This window comes from Primulina tabacum, chromosome 15, assembly GCF_025594145.1.
Source record: "Primulina tabacum isolate GXHZ01 chromosome 15, ASM2559414v2, whole genome shotgun sequence".
NCBI classification, from domain to species: Eukaryota; Viridiplantae; Streptophyta; class Magnoliopsida; order Lamiales; family Gesneriaceae; genus Primulina; species Primulina tabacum.
This window is the reverse complement of record NC_134564.1, coordinates 36,455,635-36,475,563: the sequence shown is the minus strand read 5'-3', so window position 1 is coordinate 36,475,563 and position 19,929 is coordinate 36,455,635. Positions and strand designations below refer to the sequence as shown.

The following is a 19,929-nucleotide window of genomic DNA, read 5'->3' as shown; positions in this document are numbered from 1 at the left end:
TTTTTGGCATTAAAAAAAGATTAAGTTATTTATTTTAGTTAATATAATTTTAACTACATTTGAAATAAATTAATTAAAATGTTCCATGCCGTAGCTAAATAAAATTAACTCTTAAATTTATTTAAAATTACTAACTTCTTACATTCCCCAGACATAGTATAGATTGGAGACCGCCACAATATTACGTTACAATAAACGTGCTAACATGTGAGAGCATATGCGTTGTCTGCGGCTGTCTCCTACGAAGTATGTTTGATTATAAGACACTGGCCAAGAACACGAGAGCAATCTCACTTATCATCAGTGGTTTTCAGACACTTCAACGATTCACGACATCTTTCGAGATTCTTGAATTTCTCTAGTTCGGATTCTAGAGTCTTGGCGATGTCTTCGTCATCAGCGTTCGCCGGCAGGGTGACATGCACAGACCCCTGTTTTATCGGCTTAATAGGTTCACGAATCACGGCTTGCCCGTTAATGTAATTGTAAAGAAGTTGGTGAAATGGGTGGTCCAAGGAGTAGCAATTGCCACTGTTATAATTCGAAGAACCAGAGCTTCTCTTACGGCAGAAATGAGGGAGGGAGGAATAATCCATTATCTGCACCAAATATAATCAGAAAAAAAAAACCCCCAAGATTTTAGATGCCGACATAAGAAAAGGCTAACTACGAAGGTCACAACATCATACAAGAATGTGATACGCAAAAACTATGATAAAGAAACAACCTTCAATAGTTCTTCCTGTCCACAACCGACCAATACATTAATTTTCCTCTGTGTCCTCTCATGCAGAAGGGGCTTGACGACCTGATATCGGAAAGAAAATTACGCTACCCCTTCTGACTGACCCCAATGCGGAAAAACGAAAAACAAACTGCAACTTTTATATCGCAGATCGCTAAAAGAGAACAGAAACGGAGCGAAAACAAGGGACAAACCTTCCAACAAGCAGAAAAGACATACGGGGAATTCACAACGTAATAAGTTAGAGTCTTCTCTGGGTAGTTCAGGTCGTCGATGGAAGACATAAGAGTCACAAGCTGAACACACGAAAACGGAAAAAAAAACAGATATTAGAGCTATAGTTGGCTGGATAAGTACAGCAAAAGGATCCATGAATCTTTAACCGATCGTGCACCTTTATCTGGTTTAAGGCTGAAAGCTTCAAACCAGTCATATCCAGAATCTTTATACATTTGCTGACAAGTTTCCCACATTTTTTTGAAACAGCGGGCTGAAAATAAATAAGGTGAGTAAATCACAATCGTAAACAAAACGTGGAGGAAATAAAAAAGAAGTATTGGTATGTTTATTCTAACCAAAATCACACGGTCTCGATATTCGTTCATCTGAATATGGGATTGTACATAATAATGAACCTAAAGATAAAAAGATAAAAATTGTCAACGGCAATGAAAACATTGTTATCAAGTGAAATATATAATATTTCTGGCAGAGAAAATCCGTTGCTTTCTGCGAATTTCAATTAAGAATGAACATAGTTAACAATATGGTATACCGATGCTTTGTCAAACGTGCTGAGACCCACTCCGACAGCGAACACAGGGAAGCCCTGTTATTAGAAACATCACGATATCAGAAAGAGCACAGAAAATGATATCAAGAAAATGGTAAGAACACGTGAACTCATGATATTGAAATTGTTTCAGCTTCGTCTTAACTCGAATTCTCACCTCATTCGAGTAACCTGACAATCCAATAAGCTGTGAATCACGTATCGCTCTGTAATGATCCACGGGGACAATGGGTTTCTGCAAATCATTGTAAAATCGACACTTTAGTAACGGAATAAACTCTGGCTTCCACAAAATGAGACCTACATAAAAGTTCATATACACAAATTATAACCATGGATACCACTACTTACCGCTAACATATCATCGATTTCATTCTGCACTCTCCATTCCAAACAATCTGTCAACTGTAAAAAACAAATCAACCAGCAATTTGGCAAGTAAGAGTTCAGCACATATAGTTTCATATTTTAAAAGGCCAAAAGATCTTTGTCTAACCATCTTTCTGGCCTTGGTCACATTCCCTTCTCTTGCCTTCAGAAAGCGAGTTAGAGTTTCATGAGGATATCCTTGATGGACATTCTGAATATTGAATGGAACGATAAGGATTTTGTGCAAACTAAAGGAAATCTCTCTCTTTTTGTAAAAAAAAATGTGATTTTTTCAAGAACACTTTACTAATTAAAGTATATCAACAGATCAGGAAGAACAAAGCCAAAGTACACATGAGAAATAAGAAAAGAACAAACTACAGAACCTGGAAAGTTCTTTTGAGCGGCTCATCAACTGCATCGAATTCCACAAGAAAAGAATCAAAAATTGAAAAGGGAATTCATAAAAAAATAAAAGAAAAGAAAAAGTGAAGGTTCATAAATAAAAAGATCAAGAAATAGCAATAGGAAGTTATCAAAGGGAGCTGACCTTCGTCCATTAACGCTTCAAATTGGTTGATGGCTTCCTGTGGAACCACAGCCATTTCTACTTCTTGACAATTTTCAAACAAGAAATAAAATGTACACAAGAATTATTCAAGCTTTTTGGAACTGCCTATTCTAGTGTACGAAAGAGATAGAAAGGCAACAGTAAGAGAGAGAGGAGTAAAGATAATTCTACTTTTTTATTTTCACAAAAGAGAGAGATAATGGGGTCAAGATTCAAGAAAGGTAGCCTCCTTCATCCCTTCAATTGTGCCCGCTTTTAACCTTCCCTACGTCTATTTCTTTGTTAAAAAATTGTTAACAGGGCTCCGGACAAAAAATTGTTGGTTTCTTTTTTCACGTAAATGGCAGTGAAAACTTATGGAGGCTTGTAAATTTTACAGTTGACCTGTTATACTGGAACGACCAAAACAGTTACCAGAACGTGGAAGAGTCCAACCCTCCAAAGGAGACCTTAAAGTCAAGATCCACCGAAGAAAAAATAAATCGAAAAATCGGAGATTCTGACACAAAGATGTGATAGGGTCAATGTTTCATCTTCCTCGAAAGTTCCTTTCTTGTATGTTCATGTAATATTATATCAAGGCAAGTTTTCCGGACTTTGCTTCACAATAATTTATACTATATAATATATTAATATTTTTCTCAAAAAATTGTTTAAGATGATTTTTCATAAAATAAGAATTTTTCTCAGATATTTGACTTGAAAAGGTTATTTACCATAATTAGTTGAGAATAAATTGATGATATGTTAAAATTACTATATATATATACATAAAATCAAATTTATATATCAAATATAAAATAAGATCAATTTTTTTAAAAAAATTTGATATCTCATTTCATACCAAAATTAGTTACGCTAGCCGCAAGCGGGTTGAAGTATTAATATTGTAAACATAGATCGTCTCATAATTTTTTTGGGTTTTTGGGATTTATATTCAACGAGCACTGGTTATGGACAGCCATCTGAATCATCTCTTCTAAAAGTGACGTACTTGTATAATTTAAATTTTTTATTAAATAATATATACAAAACACAAAAACAACAACAGTTTGATACAAAAACATTAAAATATATATATATATATATATATATATATATATATATATATAAACGGCCATGTTCCAGAGGGCCCAGGCTCTGGTCTTTATCGCTGCTTTCTTGATTTTACTCATCCCATGCATGAAACAGATAAATTGGCGGACAGAAAAATAAAAGCTTCAACTTAAATTCGGCCCCCTTCAACATGGCTTGGAATGGATGTCACAATTATATAGACAGATGCCAAATTTTTATGGCCACCTTCTCTGGTCTGCAGCTCAAGCAAAAAGCAAAACAATAATGGATATCAAGTCACAGCTAACTATGCCTGCTTCATACACAAGCACAATACAAAGATGCGTGGCGCACATGTAATTCGGCCCTACCAAGTCTTATATCCAACAACCCTTCTTTGAATATTATCAGAAAAAATATTATACAGAATGTGTGGCCAAATCTTGTCAAGTTCCATGTTCTTGTACGTAAAATTTAACAAAATCCCACGAGTTTCTGATCATGATCTTCGATAATAACAGTTCTTGATTCATCAAATACCAATATGAACTAAAAGAAATCAAATTCCAGATATTTATCACCCTTCTGGTCCTTAACAGCAGCAGAAGCATCACCTTTTCCCTTGGCGCATGCTGCTGGAACAGGTAGCCGCTCAAAGTCAACAGGCTTTGGTATCTCCGGAGGGGTAGCGCAGCGTATCAAAGCCCAGTTAACTCCTTCAAAGAAAGGGTGCTGTTTTATCTCTGTTGCACCTCGTTTATAAGCCAACCGATGCTGAGGCTCTTTCACGAGCAAGCCCCTAATCAGGTCCCTCGCAGCAAAACTGACGACGGGCGATTCCGGGAATCGAAGAGGTTGTCCAACAACATTGAATAATGTTGCTCGATTGCCAGATCCTTTGAATGGGGTTTTACCAAACAAAAGCTCATAAATAAAGATCCCAAAAGTCCACCAATCCACAGCACTACCATGACCTTCACCTTTGATGATCTCAGGTGCCAGATATTCATGAGTTCCAACAAATGACATAGATCGAGCATTAGTTGGCTCCGCCATCAGCTCCGGTAATGGGCTAACTTGGTTTCCAACTTCATTCTTGGGCTTCCTATCTTTCTTGGATTTGCTAGAAAAGAGACGAGGACCGAAGCACGTCGTTGGGACAACACATGATGGCTGGATGCAGGATGGTTCGATGCATGCTGGCTGGACACAGTACACAGCACTTTTATGCTGAGGATCTGAATCGAAGGATGAGGTTTTGACCAAAGTTGGACTAACAACGCAACGAAGTGAAAGATCGAAGTCTGAAAGCATTATATGACCATCATCCCTAACAAGGACATTTTCTGGCTTAAGGTCACGGTAGATGATCCCAAGCATGTGTAGATATTCCAGAGCCAGCAAGATTTCGGCGACGTAAAATCTGCCAAAGCAAAATGATAAAAAAAAATTTGTATTATTCAAAGTAATTGCATGGTTAACGTTTAATACAACAACATTAATAATATGTGCTTCAATCATAAAATTCAAGGCTCGTGTTTCTGCGAAACTACAAATAACAAAACAAAGTAAAAGGCTATTGCATGAGAAGTTATTTGATGGTACATCAATAAGAAATAATTTGTCTCTACAGCAAAGAATAACCGTCTTAATATGCCAGAGCCAGGCTGCAGAGGAAAAAATCTTTCATTCCAACTAGATAGAGGGAGGGCTAAACAACTATTATATGTTACATATTTACTGATCATATAACTTCAAAGAGAATCCTAACTTTAAATAGTCCATTTTGAAGAAAAATCGTTTGCCAAAATAAAATAAGATGGAGGGGAATTTGAAATTGATCAACGGCGAAATAGGATACCATCAACTGCGAAATAGGATACCATCAACTGCATGGAATCACGAGCAAGAAGGTGATGAGCTCCATATATAAGGTGTGAAACAATAATATAAATGAAAAACAAACGATATGATGGCAGATATTCCCAACCAGAAAAGCAAAACAGGTACGTATTCAATTTCACTATCATATTGGTCCAAATTTATCTTACTTCACAGCCTGCTCGGAGAAATATTTCCCAGGTTGTCTCTGTCGAAGAGTGTGTAGGTCTCCTCCAGGGCAGAATTCCATCACCAGACAAGAAAACTTGTCAGTCTCAAAATGGTTGTAAAGAGTCGGAAGAAAGGGATGATCCAGGGATTGCAGTATCTCTCTCTCAGTTTGAGCACGAAGGAGCTTCTTTCTGCTGGCTAGAGACGTTTTATCCATTACTTTCATGGCAAAGTAACATTTTGTTCCACTCAACTCAGCCAGGTAAACGCTCCCAATATCTCCACAACCTAATCTTTTCAACAGCCTGAATTGGCTCAACCCCAATATACCATCTCTTGCTCTGGTAGCTTGGATGGCAGCCCAGTGTATATCATTTGCTTTATGGGGCTTACTTATACTGCAACTAAAACTGCTACACGTGCTTTCATTGCTCACGTTACTACTTGTGCTTTCTCGACACACGCTGCTCTTCCCACTCTCAACAAGATCGTCATTATCGCTTATTTTGCCACTGGTTTTAGAAACATTGTTTGCTCCATCACTAACTTTTGCAGAAACTGAACTGTTCTTTACACTTCCTTGCCCGTTTTTCTTTTCTTGGTCAATAGAACTTCCAATCTCATTTGTTTCAAGATCTGATCCAATGGAAGAAATGTTCGAATCTATGTTACCATATGACAGATCTTCTAAGGATTCGTTGAGATCATTCGGCGATGTTTTTGATTCATCAGCTTGTACAGTCACCAGCGCAGTTAATCCAGCAGAATCTGCTGATATAGCTCCATAGTTTGAGGCCATCAGAGAAACAACAGGCTTATCTTAAGGCTAGATGCAGCTAATATGTTTAGCAGCCGCAGCAATAACAGAATTGACCATGTTGATTTAACACCCAAACATCTTATCAGCACCGACTCTGAAGAAGCACAAGCCTGTGAAGGAAAAGCTATTAAGCTACTAACAGTCATTATATATAACTACATAATTTACTATTTTTTTATATAAAAAAACTATTTACTGAGTTTCGATTACTAAACGTAGTAAAACATCACCAAAAAGCCTTAATCATGCTCATATAAAAAAACTATTTACTGAGTTTCAATTACTAAACGTAGTAAAACATCACCAAAAAGCCTTAATCATGCTCACTGCATAGAGAAATAGTATTCACAAATTACTAGGAGTCTAGGAAGCATCAGTGAGAATGATTCTTAGACGGGCAAGGAGTAAAAATATGCAATGCTCATATAATAGATCTCAGTGAAAAATAGTCGCAGTGTCTTAAATGATTCAGATGACAGATAGCATTGCTCAAGTTCCCCAAACCGCAACAAACTGTCAAAGATAAGATTTTTCAGGAAACAATCTAAAAACAGCCAAGGGCCTAAATCTCAATCTAAAGAACGAATTCAAACGCCCACACACATACATGCATACATACTCGAAAGCTCCCACTCAAAGCTGCACAAAGCTTTACGATATATCAATTGGAATAAGAAAAAAGATGGAAAATTTTCATCAAGAAAAAAGGTTAAAAAGACAGTAATAGCACAGTAGGGAATAGTGTGAGCCGTATAACCCCAAAGTCCATACAGTTACTTTTCTCCCAGAAAGAGGCTTTTAGCAAAACTATAAAATCAACCCTACTTCCAGAAAACCTGAAAGATTCAACCCAGAAAAATAAAATTCAAACAGGGAATCAAGGACCACCAGATAAAAAGTAAAGATGAACTAAATCAAGTCAGTTCCTGACAAATGCAGCAGTTTTACGATTACATGCAGTCACTTCACATACACAAAACAAACAATTCATCAGAACACTCGATTAGAGGGAAATCCAGCGTTAAAAATGGGATCTTGATCAAGAAAATCCACATTTGAAAGAAAAATCCAACCCAGATCCACAATCAAAAAACCATTTGCACGTAGCTTGACATCAAAGGTCCAGAACCATTAATCAAGAACCCAAAAGTTTGCGAGCTTGAAGGATGGAAAAAGAACAGCACCTAAATCAGCAATGATCAAAGATTGGAGCTCAGGTTTGGCAGTCAAAAGAATCTGATGGGAAGGAAAAGCAACTGCCCCATAGCCTTGTTTTTTGTTATTGGTATTTTCTTGCTGTGAATGACAACTAATAAGTGGAGGAGAGAGAGACCCAAAGAAACAGCAATTGAATGAAATTAAATGCTTTAAAAAATAAATAAATAAATAAAAAGCAACTCTGGAGCATCTCCATTTCTGGATAAACTATTAGGCCGATCACGACACAGAGTGGAGGGATGATGCGGTCAAACTAAAACTGAAAAGGCGCAGTGCAAAATCAACCTTTCAATCCTATTTTATTTTTTCGAGTAAATCAAAGTTGTATTGTTTAAGTGTTAGATTAGATTAGCCGATGAACGGTAGCACATTTGTCGAGATCTAAAATTTAAGATAAATTTAAAGTTCGTAATTCAATTATAACTATCAATCTTCTCTGATCAAAAAAATGTTAAAAATATAAATTAATAGATCTGTCCAATTTGATTTTAACTTCCATCGTTTCTTCCTTTATTCAAATCACGTGATTCCAGTCGATGATATATGTATAATATTTTTATTATGAATATCGGTAGAGTTGGCAAGTCTCATATATAAATATTCGTGAAACCGTCTTACAAGAGACCTACTCAATTTAAAAACACAAAAATTTTGGGTAGTTAATTTTTACATTAGATTTTAATTTTTTTTGGAAACGGTTTTTCTTTCTTGATGTAGACAAAAACTTGTGTGAGACGGCCTCACGGGTCGTATTTTGTGAGACATGTATCTATTTGGGTCATCCATGAAAAAATATTACTTTTTATACTAAGAGTATTACTTTTTATTGTGAATATGGGTAGGATTGACCCGTCTCACAAATCAAGATCCGTGAGTCGGTCTTAAGACCCACTTGTTATTAACCTTTTTTTTTCAGACTAACAATTATGCCTTTTAAAATATGAAAATGAAACCGATGGGAGTGAGTCTAATTCAATATTAAATGTGATGACGTAATATTATTGGTGATACAAGATTTTGGCCACATAGTTGAAAGACCCCCCAACCAAACGGGACCTTATATATTTGATTTAGAATAATTTATGTAATTGAAGGCGATTGGACCATAAGTGAAAACGAATGCTACAAATTCCGTGGATACAATTATCGCTCTTCTACTGGCAAAATCCAAAATATCGACCAACGTGAGGGCCAACTTTAAATTCTAAAATTGATACCCGAATTAATGAATATATCCGCACAAAAAAGAAATCATATTCATAAATATACTATTTAAACGAAAATGAACTTAATTAGAACAATAAAATTAATTCCCTTTCATCGAAAACCATTGTTGAAAACTGGAAAATGCCCAATACTTCCCAATTAATTGGCATGTGAATTATGCATTTATTTTTATTTAATATTATAAGTGAATAATTTTTTTTCTTTAAAAATAATATAAATGTTCTCTAAAAATTAGGCAAACGAGGCCCAACATCCGATATGCCATTGCCACTGTGAGACAAGGCACGGAACTTAGATTTCGCTATCTACTTTTTTAGCGTGTGCACTTACGTACCATACATACACGTGTGGTAGCGTGAGGGCACGTGCGAGATCATGAGTTGGGATATATAAGTTAGCCATGGTGTGCCCCGATGTTATAAAGGCCCCTCTACATGAATTCCCATTGATTACATGCAAGCAAGTTGGTTGTAAATCATTATCATCCAAATATTGACATGCATGTGATTTGGGACGGATTTAATTGGCACGGTTACGTGTAAAAAGACCTGTAAGAACGTTTCATAAATTAATTTTGTGATAATAATATATAATTTCATTCAACTCATAAAAAATATTAATTTTATTTTAAAACTATTATTTTTCATGGTAGATATAAGTCGGATCGACATGTCTCGTGGATATAGGTCTGTGAGATACTCTCACAATAAACCTACTCATCTTAGTGTAATAATTCGTGTAAATCTAGCTTGTTTCAACAAAGTGTAGCATAATTTAGAACAGAAGATTATGAGCATATATATTGATTTATCATTTTTATATCACGCGTCATTTATTGTGTCACCCTACGAATCAAAGCATTACTTGAAATCTTTTAAATCCTTTGTTTTTAGGAATAAGAATAAGATGGTGGAATTCATAACCCCGAAGAAATCGAATTCTGTACCACAATTGCTTGACGAAGAATATCTATAACGTGCAGGTTGATCAAATTCTTTAGTATTCAATCAATTCAATTCAATATAAAGGAACCAGCTTAACTAGGACTACGACTCCAAAGTCCAAACTTACAAATATTAAGTTGCTTTAAATTTGAATGGTTGAAATAATTTAATTCAAATTTTTTTTCTCTGTTCCTGCTTTTTTAACTTGTTAATTATTGTTAATTAGTGCTGATCTCCACTCTCATCACTCATATATTAATTATTTCATTAATAAAATTTTGATAAATTGGGTAATTAATATATTTTTATTTCTGTCAACTTTATTATTTAGTTACGTCGTCATTTTAATTGACATATAAACTAAAAGGGAAAACAACCAAATTAGCCATATAAATTCGCTTGTTTTGGGTTCGGTCATTTAATTAGACAAAATTTGGTTTCGGGTGCAGCCAACTTTTTTTTTTATTTGTGTAATGTAAGTAATTTTTGAAGCATTTAAATATTTTCATTACTAAACCTTCAAGAGTTGGTCTTTTGTGAGACGGTCTCACGAATCTTTATCTGTGAAACGGGTCAACCATACCGATATTCACAATAAAAAATAATACTCTTAGCATAAAAAGTAATATTTTTTCATGGATAACCCAAATAAGAAATATGTCTCACAAAATACGACCTGTGAGACCATCTCACGTAATTTCTTGACAACCGTAGAATTAAAATTTTATATATACCAGCTAAATGAAAAAATCCCTTCTCATATCCCTTTTATAGCATTTCATTGATAACACGTGAATAACTTTAATATTGCTCCAGAACATGGCAGGTGAATTAAAGGCTTCACAAATTGTGGGCCTGAAGGGGCAAAGGTAAATGGGCTTGGGCTTAATTATGTTCGGGATATGGCTAACATAGGAGCAGGGATTTTTCCACTTTTCAAAAAAAAAAAAATTAGAAATATAAAAGAATAATAAACATTATATTAGAAAGTCATGCAATTTAGGTGGAAGAGATTAAAGAATAAAAATATATAACAAAATGTAAGAGGTGAAACTAAATGCTAACTTATTTTTATATAGAAAAAATATCGGATTAAAAGACGATTATCCGCCACGCGCCACAAATACAAAGATGTAGATTCAAAATAAAGCCATCGGTATAACTGGAATATAATTTATAAATTACAGGGTAGTTTAGGACAAATTTTTAAATAGAAACGAAAATATATAAATTAGAGTAGGTATCTTGTGAGATGGTCTCACAAATTTTTATCTGTGAGACGGGTCAATCTTACCGATATCCACAATAAAAAGTAATATTTGTTATGGATGACCCAATAAGAGATCTGTCTCACAAAATATGACTCGTGAGATCATCTCACATAAATTTTTGCATATAAATTAGTCCGTCTTAATGGAATGTGGAAAAAATAACTTTAACAAAGCCAATTTTGCCCCACTTTTGATCGGGAAAAGCTTTCCGGTATTCATGTGAATTGCATCAATAAGATTTGATTGTATAATAAACTCTCTTTTTTTATGAGGTAATAGTCAAGTAGTTATTATTCGGTATACATTATACAAATTTCCAGATTAACGCAATAGTTTGCACTTCAGTGTGACAAATTCGTTGGAAATATGTGCTGGTTTTGAATTACTGATCAAATATTCACCTACTACGTCAACTCGAACAGAAACGATGGTATAATAATATATATCTTTGACTTGCATGGGGATTGTGAGTCATGGGTATGATAATATTAATCATGATGGGCATAATTACAAGTGGATTATTAATAATAACTAGAGAACTTTTGCATACAAAATGTGTGCGCTGTTTTTTGTGTTATTTTTAATCTAATGTGTTCTATAATAATTTTGTATATTAATAATGATATAATCATTTAAAAATTCAAAAACTTGGATATATAAAATTACATAGATATTTCAATAGTTCTACAAATTTTTGAAAATAAATATGTTAGTGATAAATAAAACATAAATTTAATAAAATATATATTTATTAAATGAAAATAGAATAATTTATAATTTTAAATGTCAATATTTTTAAAAAATTATCGTGACATCAACAAAATTTAATAATACATATAGTGATTATAGATAATAGTAATGATAATAATATCGCAACCGCCGAGAGGAATTTCCTGGTCATGGGTACTGATTTCCAATTTATCCAGTTTCCCCTACCCACCAAGAAAATCTGCCAAATAAAAGAACGCCACTCAACTGAGTTTGAACTAGTTATTAAAAGATTACTTATCTGCATGCTCGTTTAATTTGCTAGGTCCCTATTTCACAAATAGTGCTTGGTATTTTTACCAAATTAAAACAAAAAAAATACCAAAAACAAATTGGTTTGAATCTTACAGACCTAGTTCAAGTTAGGACAGTCTGGTAAATACTGAATAAATAGCCACCATGCATTAAGGTGGTCAGTTCTTCATTACAGAAACTTCAAACAGCTATGGAACCTTATTAGAAGTAGCTGACAAGACTTGGTTGATTTTTGGTGCCAAATTCGACGAAATTAATTTAGCAATTGTGTCTTTAATTATTGAGCGTGCGATTCCGTTGGTGGAATATTTTAAACAGTATTTATTCCTCAACACCGGCATGATCAAGTCGACGTTGACGAAAAGAATTTATATATAGTTTTATATAAAGTCGAAAATTCAATCAAGAATGTTAAAAATGGAGTATCATATATCTCATTTGGGCGAGGCAATATATATATATTAAGAAGTCAACTTCTCAGTTAACGTGACCTTTCAGGCAGAAAAATGGCTATTTCATTCATTCCCTTCTAGTTTTGCCCTTAAAGTCCCCTCAGCTACTGTCTTTCTTTCCTTCCATCGTCGTCATTATATATTTCTCAGGTAAGAATGTTTTTGAAAAAAGAAAATAAAATCACTTTGATTTAATTTGATCGGCGATTAACTTGGTTCTACACTTTCAAAGAATGCACGAACTAGGAAAAAATCTTGATTCATGCATCCCTGGATTTCAAAATATTTCGGAGAATCATGGCTTATGTATTAGATCGATGCTGACTGGAATCTTTTTGCATTGAGCAGTTTTCGATATTTTACGGCATGGGTGCAAAACCATCCAGCAATGGCAGCACAAGACGCCATGATTCGTTCAGCCGTGGATCTCGTTCGAGCTCTTCTCCCCGTCATGCTCATGCAGAAAGCTACTTTAGTTCTGAATATGACAGAGCAACCGAGTTTCAAAAAAAGTATCTGAGAATTCACGACGACTATAATTCTCTCGAACAGGTCAATTATCAGATATTACTTGAGTTAATTGTTTCTTGAGTATTTATCGTGTTTGATTTATGTTTCAGGTGACACAAGCTCTTGTTGATTCCGGTCTCGAATCCTCTAATCTCATCGTTGCCATTGACTTCACGAAAAGCAATGAATGGACGGGGAAGAAGTCTTTCAACGGGAAGAGTCTGCATCACCTTGGGGATGACTTAAATCCATACGAGCATGCCATCTCCATTATTGGAAGGACTCTTTCGACTTTTGATGAGGATAATCTCATTCCTTGTTTCGGCTTTGGTGACGGTATGTGTGTCAGTGTAAATATATAACAGTTATTTTACCATGAAATTTGATCAGCAGTGTTGAATATGTTGATTGATTCTTGCAGTAACTACCCACGATCGAGATGTGTTCAGCTTTTATCCAAACCATCGGCCCTGCTATGGATTCGAGGAGGCGTTGAATCGATACAGAGAGCTTGTAGGAGACATTAAGTTAGCAGGTCGACGGATTTCTATGGGCTCACGATGTTTTATCATTTTCTTGAAATTTGAGCTTTTGGGTTGCCTAAACTGACTTTCTTGGTGTAGGACCAACATCATTTGGCCCGATAATCGAAACCGCAATCGGAATAGTTGATGACAGTGGTGGTCAGTATCATGTACTTTTGATCATAGCTGACGGGCAGGTGACACGAAGTGTTGACACCGGAGTGGGGCAGTTTAGTCCTCAAGAGAGCAGCACAACCGATGCGATTGTGAAAGCAAGGTTATTGAAATGAAAATGGATTTTTTTGGCCTAGCTAGATAAGAAATATTTGGTTTATTTGTGTTGTTGTCTGTCTTGCAGCATGTACCCGTTGTCGATAATCGTGGTTGGAGTTGGAGACGGGCCATGGGACACAATGAAGGAGTTCGACGACAACATTCCAGCCAGAGCCTTTGATAATATTCAGGTCAAAAACTTCCAAAATCATCACTCCTAAACATGATCATGTACTGAATATATGTAGGAGCAGAAAATTCACCCATTTTAGGATGCAGTTTGTTAATTTTACAAAAATCATGTCGAAAGACATCCCGTTAACTCAGCGGGAAGCAGAGTTTGCCCTGTGGGCATTAATGGAAATCCCCTCACAATACAAGGCAACACTGGAGCTTCAATTATTGGGGTAAGTAAATGTGTCTCTTTTTCTAACAATTCTCGTGCTTTGACATAAGCATCGCCTGAGACTAACCGCTCGTTATTCCGCAGCAAGAGGAGAGGTAATATCACAAAAGATCCATTGCCTCCTCCAACAACAAACTATAGGCAACAGTATGCTTCCCTGTATCCCCCCACGACGAGCAGCTCCTCTCGAACAGCTTCCACGGCTTACTGTCCCCCGTCCCCCAGTACCATGGTAAATTCCTCGCACAATATAAATTAGCACATCCATCTATTACCATCTTTCATCCTGAGTTTACTCAGCTGATGCCCCGCAGAACTGCCCGGTTTGCTACGGGAACAAATGGGATGTCGCACTCGGATGTGGACATACGGTAAGCAAAACAGTGAGTCAGAAAGATTGCATTGTTAGGACATATAAATTTTCTGAGTACATAAACTTTGTGCATGTGCTGATGTGCAGGTATGCTATGAGTGTAGCACTGATCTTCACTGGTGCCCCGTTTGCTCGATGGAGATAACCAATAGAATCAGACTCTCATCCAGCTGATGTTATAAGTTCCGATGTTCAGATTCAAGAAATATTGGTTGACACGGTGTGGATTTTGCGATGGCTTGCGAACCTTAAACAGAGTGTATATTACGTTTATATAGTCTTTACTCTTTTATCATATGCGTCCAGGATTCTCACAGGTTTCCCCTTTTTTGTCTCCCCGAAAGGAAAGGAAGGATACATGTGTGTGTTGTGTGAAAATACACAGCCTTGTTGTTCGACTTGTAAATCTTCTGTAATATTTTTTTGTGTGCAAACTTTTATATCAATCTGGAACGCAGATGTGTTGGTGTATTGTGTGCGCAAAATAGACTGATATATCAATTTATTGGCTTGACTAAAAATTTAAAACTAAAACATATGATAAAATTTAGTAGCGAATAAAATATAGTTAATTTAGAGTTCGAAACAATAGAAATATACCAAGTAAGTATCAATAAATTCTTTTATTTTATATGAATAAATGTTAAAAATGCTTAAGTAATGCATAATATTTGTTGTTTTTAAAGTTGAAGCGTTAATTAACGCGTATAATGTGAATAAAAATCGCGATATCCATCGGCAAGACCTCTTGGAAACACAACTGATCTTCCGACATATATCACAATTTTCATCTAACAGCAATGCAAAATACCCAAAGGAATATGCATCACGACATCACAGAAAAAACTAGCAACTTTCAGTAAGACTCAAGATAAAAGGTACCAAGTAAAGGTGAATTTAATAACCTGAAAAATATTTTTAAAAAATAAAATAGAATTGTCTGATTTATATAATTTTATACCTTACCCTTCATCTCCAAGTTTCGAACTTAGTCAAAATCATTTCATTTAAAATTAATTCAAAGATGAAGGTCTGCAGTGTAAAATTAATTTTCTCACGTATAAGTACTGTTGTTATTCAATAATTTAGTTCCAATGAGCATTAATTCATTTCAATTTCCTGATTTTGATTAAAAGAATCGTGTTCCAAGTAAAACTTGCCTTGCCCAAAATGCCCAAGAAAAGCTTTAGCGGTTCGTCAAAATGTTCAGTTATTGTAATGTAAATTATATCTTTTTATATTAATTATCCTCCATAATTTCTTCTTTGTTATTTAGGTATTGAATCACTAGCGCGAGACGGGGCAGCAGAAAAACCAAGTGGTGATCATAGGAAACGGGACCGACATCGTCAAATTGGCCGAGAGATTGAGGAAAAAGGTCGGCTGCACCGACGTCGTTAGCGTCTTTTCCGATGTTGATTAAAAATCATAACCCCGTGATTAATTATTATTGTTTAAGCTTTGGGATAAGCCCTTTCGTTGAAGCGATCATTGTAGTAATTATTTATAGATAAATGTGTAATAATTCATTAGTGATTGATCTTATCACATATAATTGTGGGGTTGTGTGTGTGTCTATATATATATATATATATATATATAAAACTGGAAAATATTTTTACCTAATAGACCAATATTTTTTGAAAATTAATTTCAAATGTAACAATGCTTGTAATTTATTATATGACAATACCAATCATACAACCAAAGTAAAGCGCAATAGACAAATAGTTTGCAGTATTTCTTAATTGTTCCACTAGTTGATTAAAAAAATAGCCATAATAATCTTTTTTTTTTCCTATTGAGGTCTTATATATGTGAAATCGTGAATAGCTCTCCATATGATAAAAACTTTAAAATGGGAAAATGGGGATGTTATATGATACATGCAATTTATGACAAATTAATTATGAAATAATTAGTGAGATCTCTCAAATGTAAAGAGTTGTTAACATAAATATGTAGTAGACTTATTATTTGCTTAGAAAACAATAATTTATATACATATTATTGAATTAAATGAAGAGGTATTATTCTTGAAAAAGCCAAAATGATCTGTTCTTCTTTTAAATAAAATAATACAAATAGATGTGTATATATATGATAACAATGATCAAACATTTAATTTTTATAGGTGTGGTTGTTATTATTTTTTATATAACTATTGAATTACATTAAATGCTTTAAAAATATATATATATATATATATTTAAAAATATAATTAACGTGAATACGTGTTTTTAGAAAGAAACAATTAACAATTAAAAAAAAACAATTAATTTAAATTCTTAATTTTTTTTTTTGTTAAAAAAAAAACACTTCTCCAAGCATCTGTGCTTCGCTGGAACGTCTCGACAATCATATTGAATTTGACTTTTTTTTCTTCGTGAATAAATACGCGAATCATGACTCTTTCCTCGTTCATCATCATCTTCACGCTCTCTTTCACGAATTCCAGATTATCCGTCTCTTTCCCGATCCAGATATTCCAAGTTCCAATTCAAGATTCGAAAAAATTATGTCTTACGCATATCTTTTCAAGTATATAATTATAGGCGATACGGGTAATTTCTGCTTTTCGGCCTCCTCCTTCTTTTTGCCGTTTCTAGATTTCTGTCATTTTTTAAAATCGTTGTTATTTCGAGATTTGTTTTGTTTAGTACAATTGGAATATGATACTCTTTATCAGTGTGTATTTTTCCTTGTATGTTGTTGTTTGATATTTGAGGAAGATTGAGTTTTTTTTATGGGTGTGGTCTGCTCTTCTTGAAATAGAACAATATAGATAAAGTTTGGATGATTAGATTAGATGGGTCGTGTAAAGTTCTAGTCTTTGTTTGAGATATCAATTGTTTGACCTAATCTTATGTAAAGTGAAGCCAATCAGTAGCAGTTGGCAGTTTTAAGGTTTTTAGAAAAAGGCCCAATTAGCCGACCAACTAGATTGATTGGTGTTTCATGTTCGAGCTACATTGGATGGTTGATTGAGTAAAATCCCAGTGACACAGCATTTTTCTGTGCAGGAGTGGGAAAATCATGTCTTCTTCTTCAATTTACTGACAAGCGGTTCCAGCCGGTGCATGACTTAACTATTGGAGTTGAGTTTGGAGCGAGGATGATTACTATTGACTCTAAGCCCATCAAGCTTCAAATATGGGACACGGTATATATTGATTTCAGAAATCATGCAAATTAAAGTTGTAATGGTAGCAAGCATGTTCTTCTGTCTATTATTGCGATGGTTTACTGGGACGCTGTTACTACTTGCTTTTAAATTCAACATTTTCAAATAAGATGAGACTAAAGATTAATGATGTTATAAAGACGTAGAGAGTCAAATATTATTTAGATTAAATAACTTGAACACAATCTCAATCTGAGTTATAGAAACAGCAGATTTTTTCTTTATACATGTTGAGTACCTTACCTTGTAGAGTTTTAACTTCTTGTATTCAAATAGCTTTTCCAGTTCGTCCCAGATCTTGAAACTGCATTTTGTTGGAATTCTTGCTAATGCCTACTGGTTGTTCATTAATCGAAACTGAGTTACGTATTGGTTTGCGAATGAATTTTCTGAAAGTTGTAAAGCTGGTAAGCCCAAGGATCATTATTCTATTCCTGTATCTAAGTTAGATCAATTTCTCAGGCTGGACAGGAGTCCTTTAGATCCATCACAAGGTCTTACTACAGAGGAGCTGCTGGTGCTCTATTGGTCTATGATATCACCAGGTAGCTCTTCCATCTGTGTGTAATGTTTCATGTACAGAGACTTGGTGATTTTTATCTTGATTATTTTTTTCCCAAAAAAGAACACTATCTGAACTTCCAAAAGGTTGCAACTCTGTGGAAGAGTTCCATATTTTGTTATACTGGATGATCTATAATATTTCTTCTGATTCTTTGAACTTAAAGTTTTGGTCTAGTATGAGAGTATGGCTAAAGACTCTATATTCATGGTCTTGTTAATGTATGATTGTGGAATTGATGACACAGAAGGTGGTCAAGAACGACTAATAGTTTGAGCACCTTTGTTTCAGCACGTAATACTTGCATTTCACATCATATGATTGCCTGCGTGCATATTTCACTGAAGTTAATATAGTAGAAATATTAAGAGAAAAAATTGAATTACCACCCCTTTACAACTATTCCTCTATCACTATGTGTCATCATGACGCGAGAGGGGTTGAGCCATTAAAAAATTTGTCAAAAGCCTTTCCCAACTTCAGTGTACTTGATGTTAAGAAAGATTCTTTCCTTTACCACATGTCAGGAGGGAAACATTTAATCACTTGGCTAGCTGGCTAGAAGATGCAAGACAGCATGCAAATCCTAACATGACAGTAATTTTGATAGGAAGCAAGTGTGATCTTGCTCACAGAAGGGCTGTTAGCACTGAAGAAGGAGAACAGTTTGCAAAAGAACATGGATTGCTTTTCATGGAAGCATCTGCAAAAACTGCTCAAAACGTCGAGGAGGTGATGAATCAGTTCAGGAAACTGGACACCCCAATGCCTTGTACAATGCACCTTTTTTTATCCATTCCGTTTTTTTCTATTTTCATTTACAAAGCATTATCTGCAGGCGTTTATAAAAACAGCTGCAACAATATATAAGAAAATCCAAGATGGGGTTTTTGACGTGTCAAACGAGGTTAGCTCCTTTCTCCTTTTGGTAATGAGTACTATCATTCTCCTTTTGTAGATCTTGATTAAGAACGTCTGTAGTGTTCTCATCCTAGAATAAATGGCTCTTATTTGTGGCATCTGATTTTATTGCCAGTCAACAAACCAAAATAAGTCTTTTCACCCTCAAATAGCTCATATTAGGATGTATACTATCAAGCAAAATTTTTAAAAAAGAGATTTTTTGCCCCACTTGCCGTTAAACATTTCATTGACCGTGATTTTTCTTTTGTTGCGCTACTCATACTTAATAATCTATATCTATTTGCAAGAAATTATAATAATTGGTTTTTATTTTGTAGTCTTTTGGAATAAAAGTTGGTTATGGTGGAATACCTGGCCCATCTGGTGGGAGGGATGGTTCTTCATCTCAAGCTGGAGGTTGCTGCGGCTGAGATATATTTGGAAGCACTAGTGAAATATTTTTTTTAAGCAATTCAACATTTTGTGTGCATACTTCATTATATGGTTTCAATCATTGTATGGTTTCGCTCGAATATAAATTCGACGGTGCATTCTCAATCATTGTACAAAGGTGTTGTATCAAGCTGCAAACTAGAAGCAAGCTCTGTTAGATTTGTTTTATATGGTCAAGTTTTCTCTGTTTCCCTTGTTTA

At 34.8% G+C, this 19,929-nt stretch overlaps 4 protein-coding genes across 6 annotated transcripts; 2 read left to right on the top strand and 2 right to left on the bottom strand.

Moving 5' to 3' along the window:
* Positions 1-99: 99 nt before the first annotated feature.
* LOC142526394 (SEC14 cytosolic factor-like) lies at positions 100-2,728 on the bottom strand. The gene is made up of 11 exons (XM_075630757.1): positions 2,458-2,728; positions 2,294-2,322; positions 2,035-2,118; positions 1,890-1,943; positions 1,696-1,773; positions 1,521-1,574; positions 1,321-1,380; positions 1,140-1,235; positions 940-1,041; positions 728-808; positions 100-599 (listed from the first exon to the last, which is right to left on the bottom strand). Exons 1-11 carry the CDS (start codon positions 2,510-2,512, stop codon positions 291-293), a joined length of 1,002 nt encoding a protein of 333 aa, XP_075486872.1. The 5' UTR covers positions 2,513-2,728; the 3' UTR covers positions 100-290.
* A 1,077-nt stretch (positions 2,729-3,805) lies between these two features.
* LOC142527950 (serine/threonine-protein kinase D6PKL2-like) lies at positions 3,806-7,914 on the bottom strand. 3 transcript variants are annotated; one of them, XM_075632955.1, is made up of 4 exons: positions 7,591-7,914; positions 7,178-7,242; positions 5,586-6,516; positions 3,806-4,957 (listed from the first exon to the last, which is right to left on the bottom strand). In XM_075632955.1, the coding sequence occupies exons 3-4, from the start codon at positions 6,383-6,385 to the stop codon at positions 4,084-4,086; spliced, it is 1,674 nt and encodes a 557-aa protein (XP_075489070.1). In that variant the 5' UTR covers positions 6,386-6,516; positions 7,178-7,242; positions 7,591-7,914; the 3' UTR covers positions 3,806-4,083. The 3 variants fall into 3 exon arrangements, with proteins under 3 accessions (XP_075489070.1, XP_075489071.1, XP_075489069.1); XM_075632956.1 differs by lacking the exon at positions 7,178-7,242 and having other exon boundaries at positions 7,480-7,914; XM_075632954.1 differs by lacking the exon at positions 7,178-7,242 and having other exon boundaries at positions 7,591-7,913.
* Positions 7,915-12,622: 4,708 nt separating this feature from the next.
* Positions 12,623-15,061, top strand: LOC142527951 (E3 ubiquitin-protein ligase RGLG3-like). The gene is made up of 10 exons (XM_075632957.1): positions 12,623-12,691; positions 12,890-13,093; positions 13,162-13,387; positions 13,473-13,586; positions 13,675-13,852; positions 13,934-14,039; positions 14,128-14,255; positions 14,339-14,486; positions 14,569-14,625; positions 14,715-15,061. Exons 2-10 carry the CDS (start codon positions 12,908-12,910, stop codon positions 14,799-14,801), a joined length of 1,230 nt encoding a protein of 409 aa, XP_075489072.1. The 5' UTR covers positions 12,623-12,691; positions 12,890-12,907; the 3' UTR covers positions 14,802-15,061.
* A 1,888-nt stretch (positions 15,062-16,949) lies between these two features.
* On the top strand, positions 16,950-19,929 carry LOC142527533 (ras-related protein RABB1c). The gene is made up of 6 exons (XM_075632369.1): positions 16,950-17,191; positions 17,651-17,790; positions 18,274-18,356; positions 18,901-19,105; positions 19,212-19,280; positions 19,615-19,929. Exons 1-6 carry the CDS (start codon positions 17,146-17,148, stop codon positions 19,705-19,707), a joined length of 636 nt encoding a protein of 211 aa, XP_075488484.1. The 5' UTR covers positions 16,950-17,145; the 3' UTR covers positions 19,708-19,929.

Excerpts from the sequence above, each read along its gene's own strand:
- LOC142526394 (XM_075630757.1), bottom strand. The coding sequence starts at position 2,512 with ATGGCTGTGGTTCCACAGGAAGCCATCAACCAATTTGAAGCGTTAATG. Across the intron at positions 2,323-2,457 it reads TGAAGCGTTAATGGACGAAG|TTGATGAGCCGCTCAAAAGA; the intron begins GTCAGCTCCCTT and ends AATTCGATGCAG. Across the intron at positions 809-939 it reads TCTTTTCTGCTTGTTGGAAG|GTCGTCAAGCCCCTTCTGCA; the intron begins GTTTGTCCCTTG and ends TTCCGATATCAG.
- LOC142527950 (XM_075632956.1), bottom strand. The coding sequence starts at position 6,385 with ATGGCCTCAAACTATGGAGCTATATCAGCAGATTCTGCTGGATTAACT. Across the intron at positions 4,958-5,585 it reads TTCTCCGAGCAGGCTGTGAA|ATTTTACGTCGCCGAAATCT; the intron begins GTAAGATAAATT and ends TTGCTTTGGCAG.
- LOC142527951 (XM_075632957.1), top strand. The coding sequence starts at position 12,908 with ATGGGTGCAAAACCATCCAGCAATGGCAGCACAAGACGCCATGATTCG. Across the intron at positions 13,853-13,933 it reads GATGCGATTGTGAAAGCAAG|CATGTACCCGTTGTCGATAA; the intron begins GTTATTGAAATG and ends TCTGTCTTGCAG. Across the intron at positions 14,256-14,338 it reads CTGGAGCTTCAATTATTGGG|CAAGAGGAGAGGTAATATCA; the intron begins GTAAGTAAATGT and ends GTTATTCCGCAG.
- LOC142527533 (XM_075632369.1), top strand. The coding sequence starts at position 17,146 with ATGTCTTACGCATATCTTTTCAAGTATATAATTATAGGCGATACGG. Across the intron at positions 17,791-18,273 it reads AGCTTCAAATATGGGACACG|GCTGGACAGGAGTCCTTTAG; the intron begins GTATATATTGAT and ends TCAATTTCTCAG. Across the intron at positions 19,106-19,211 it reads CTGCTCAAAACGTCGAGGAG|GCGTTTATAAAAACAGCTGC; the intron begins GTGATGAATCAG and ends CATTATCTGCAG.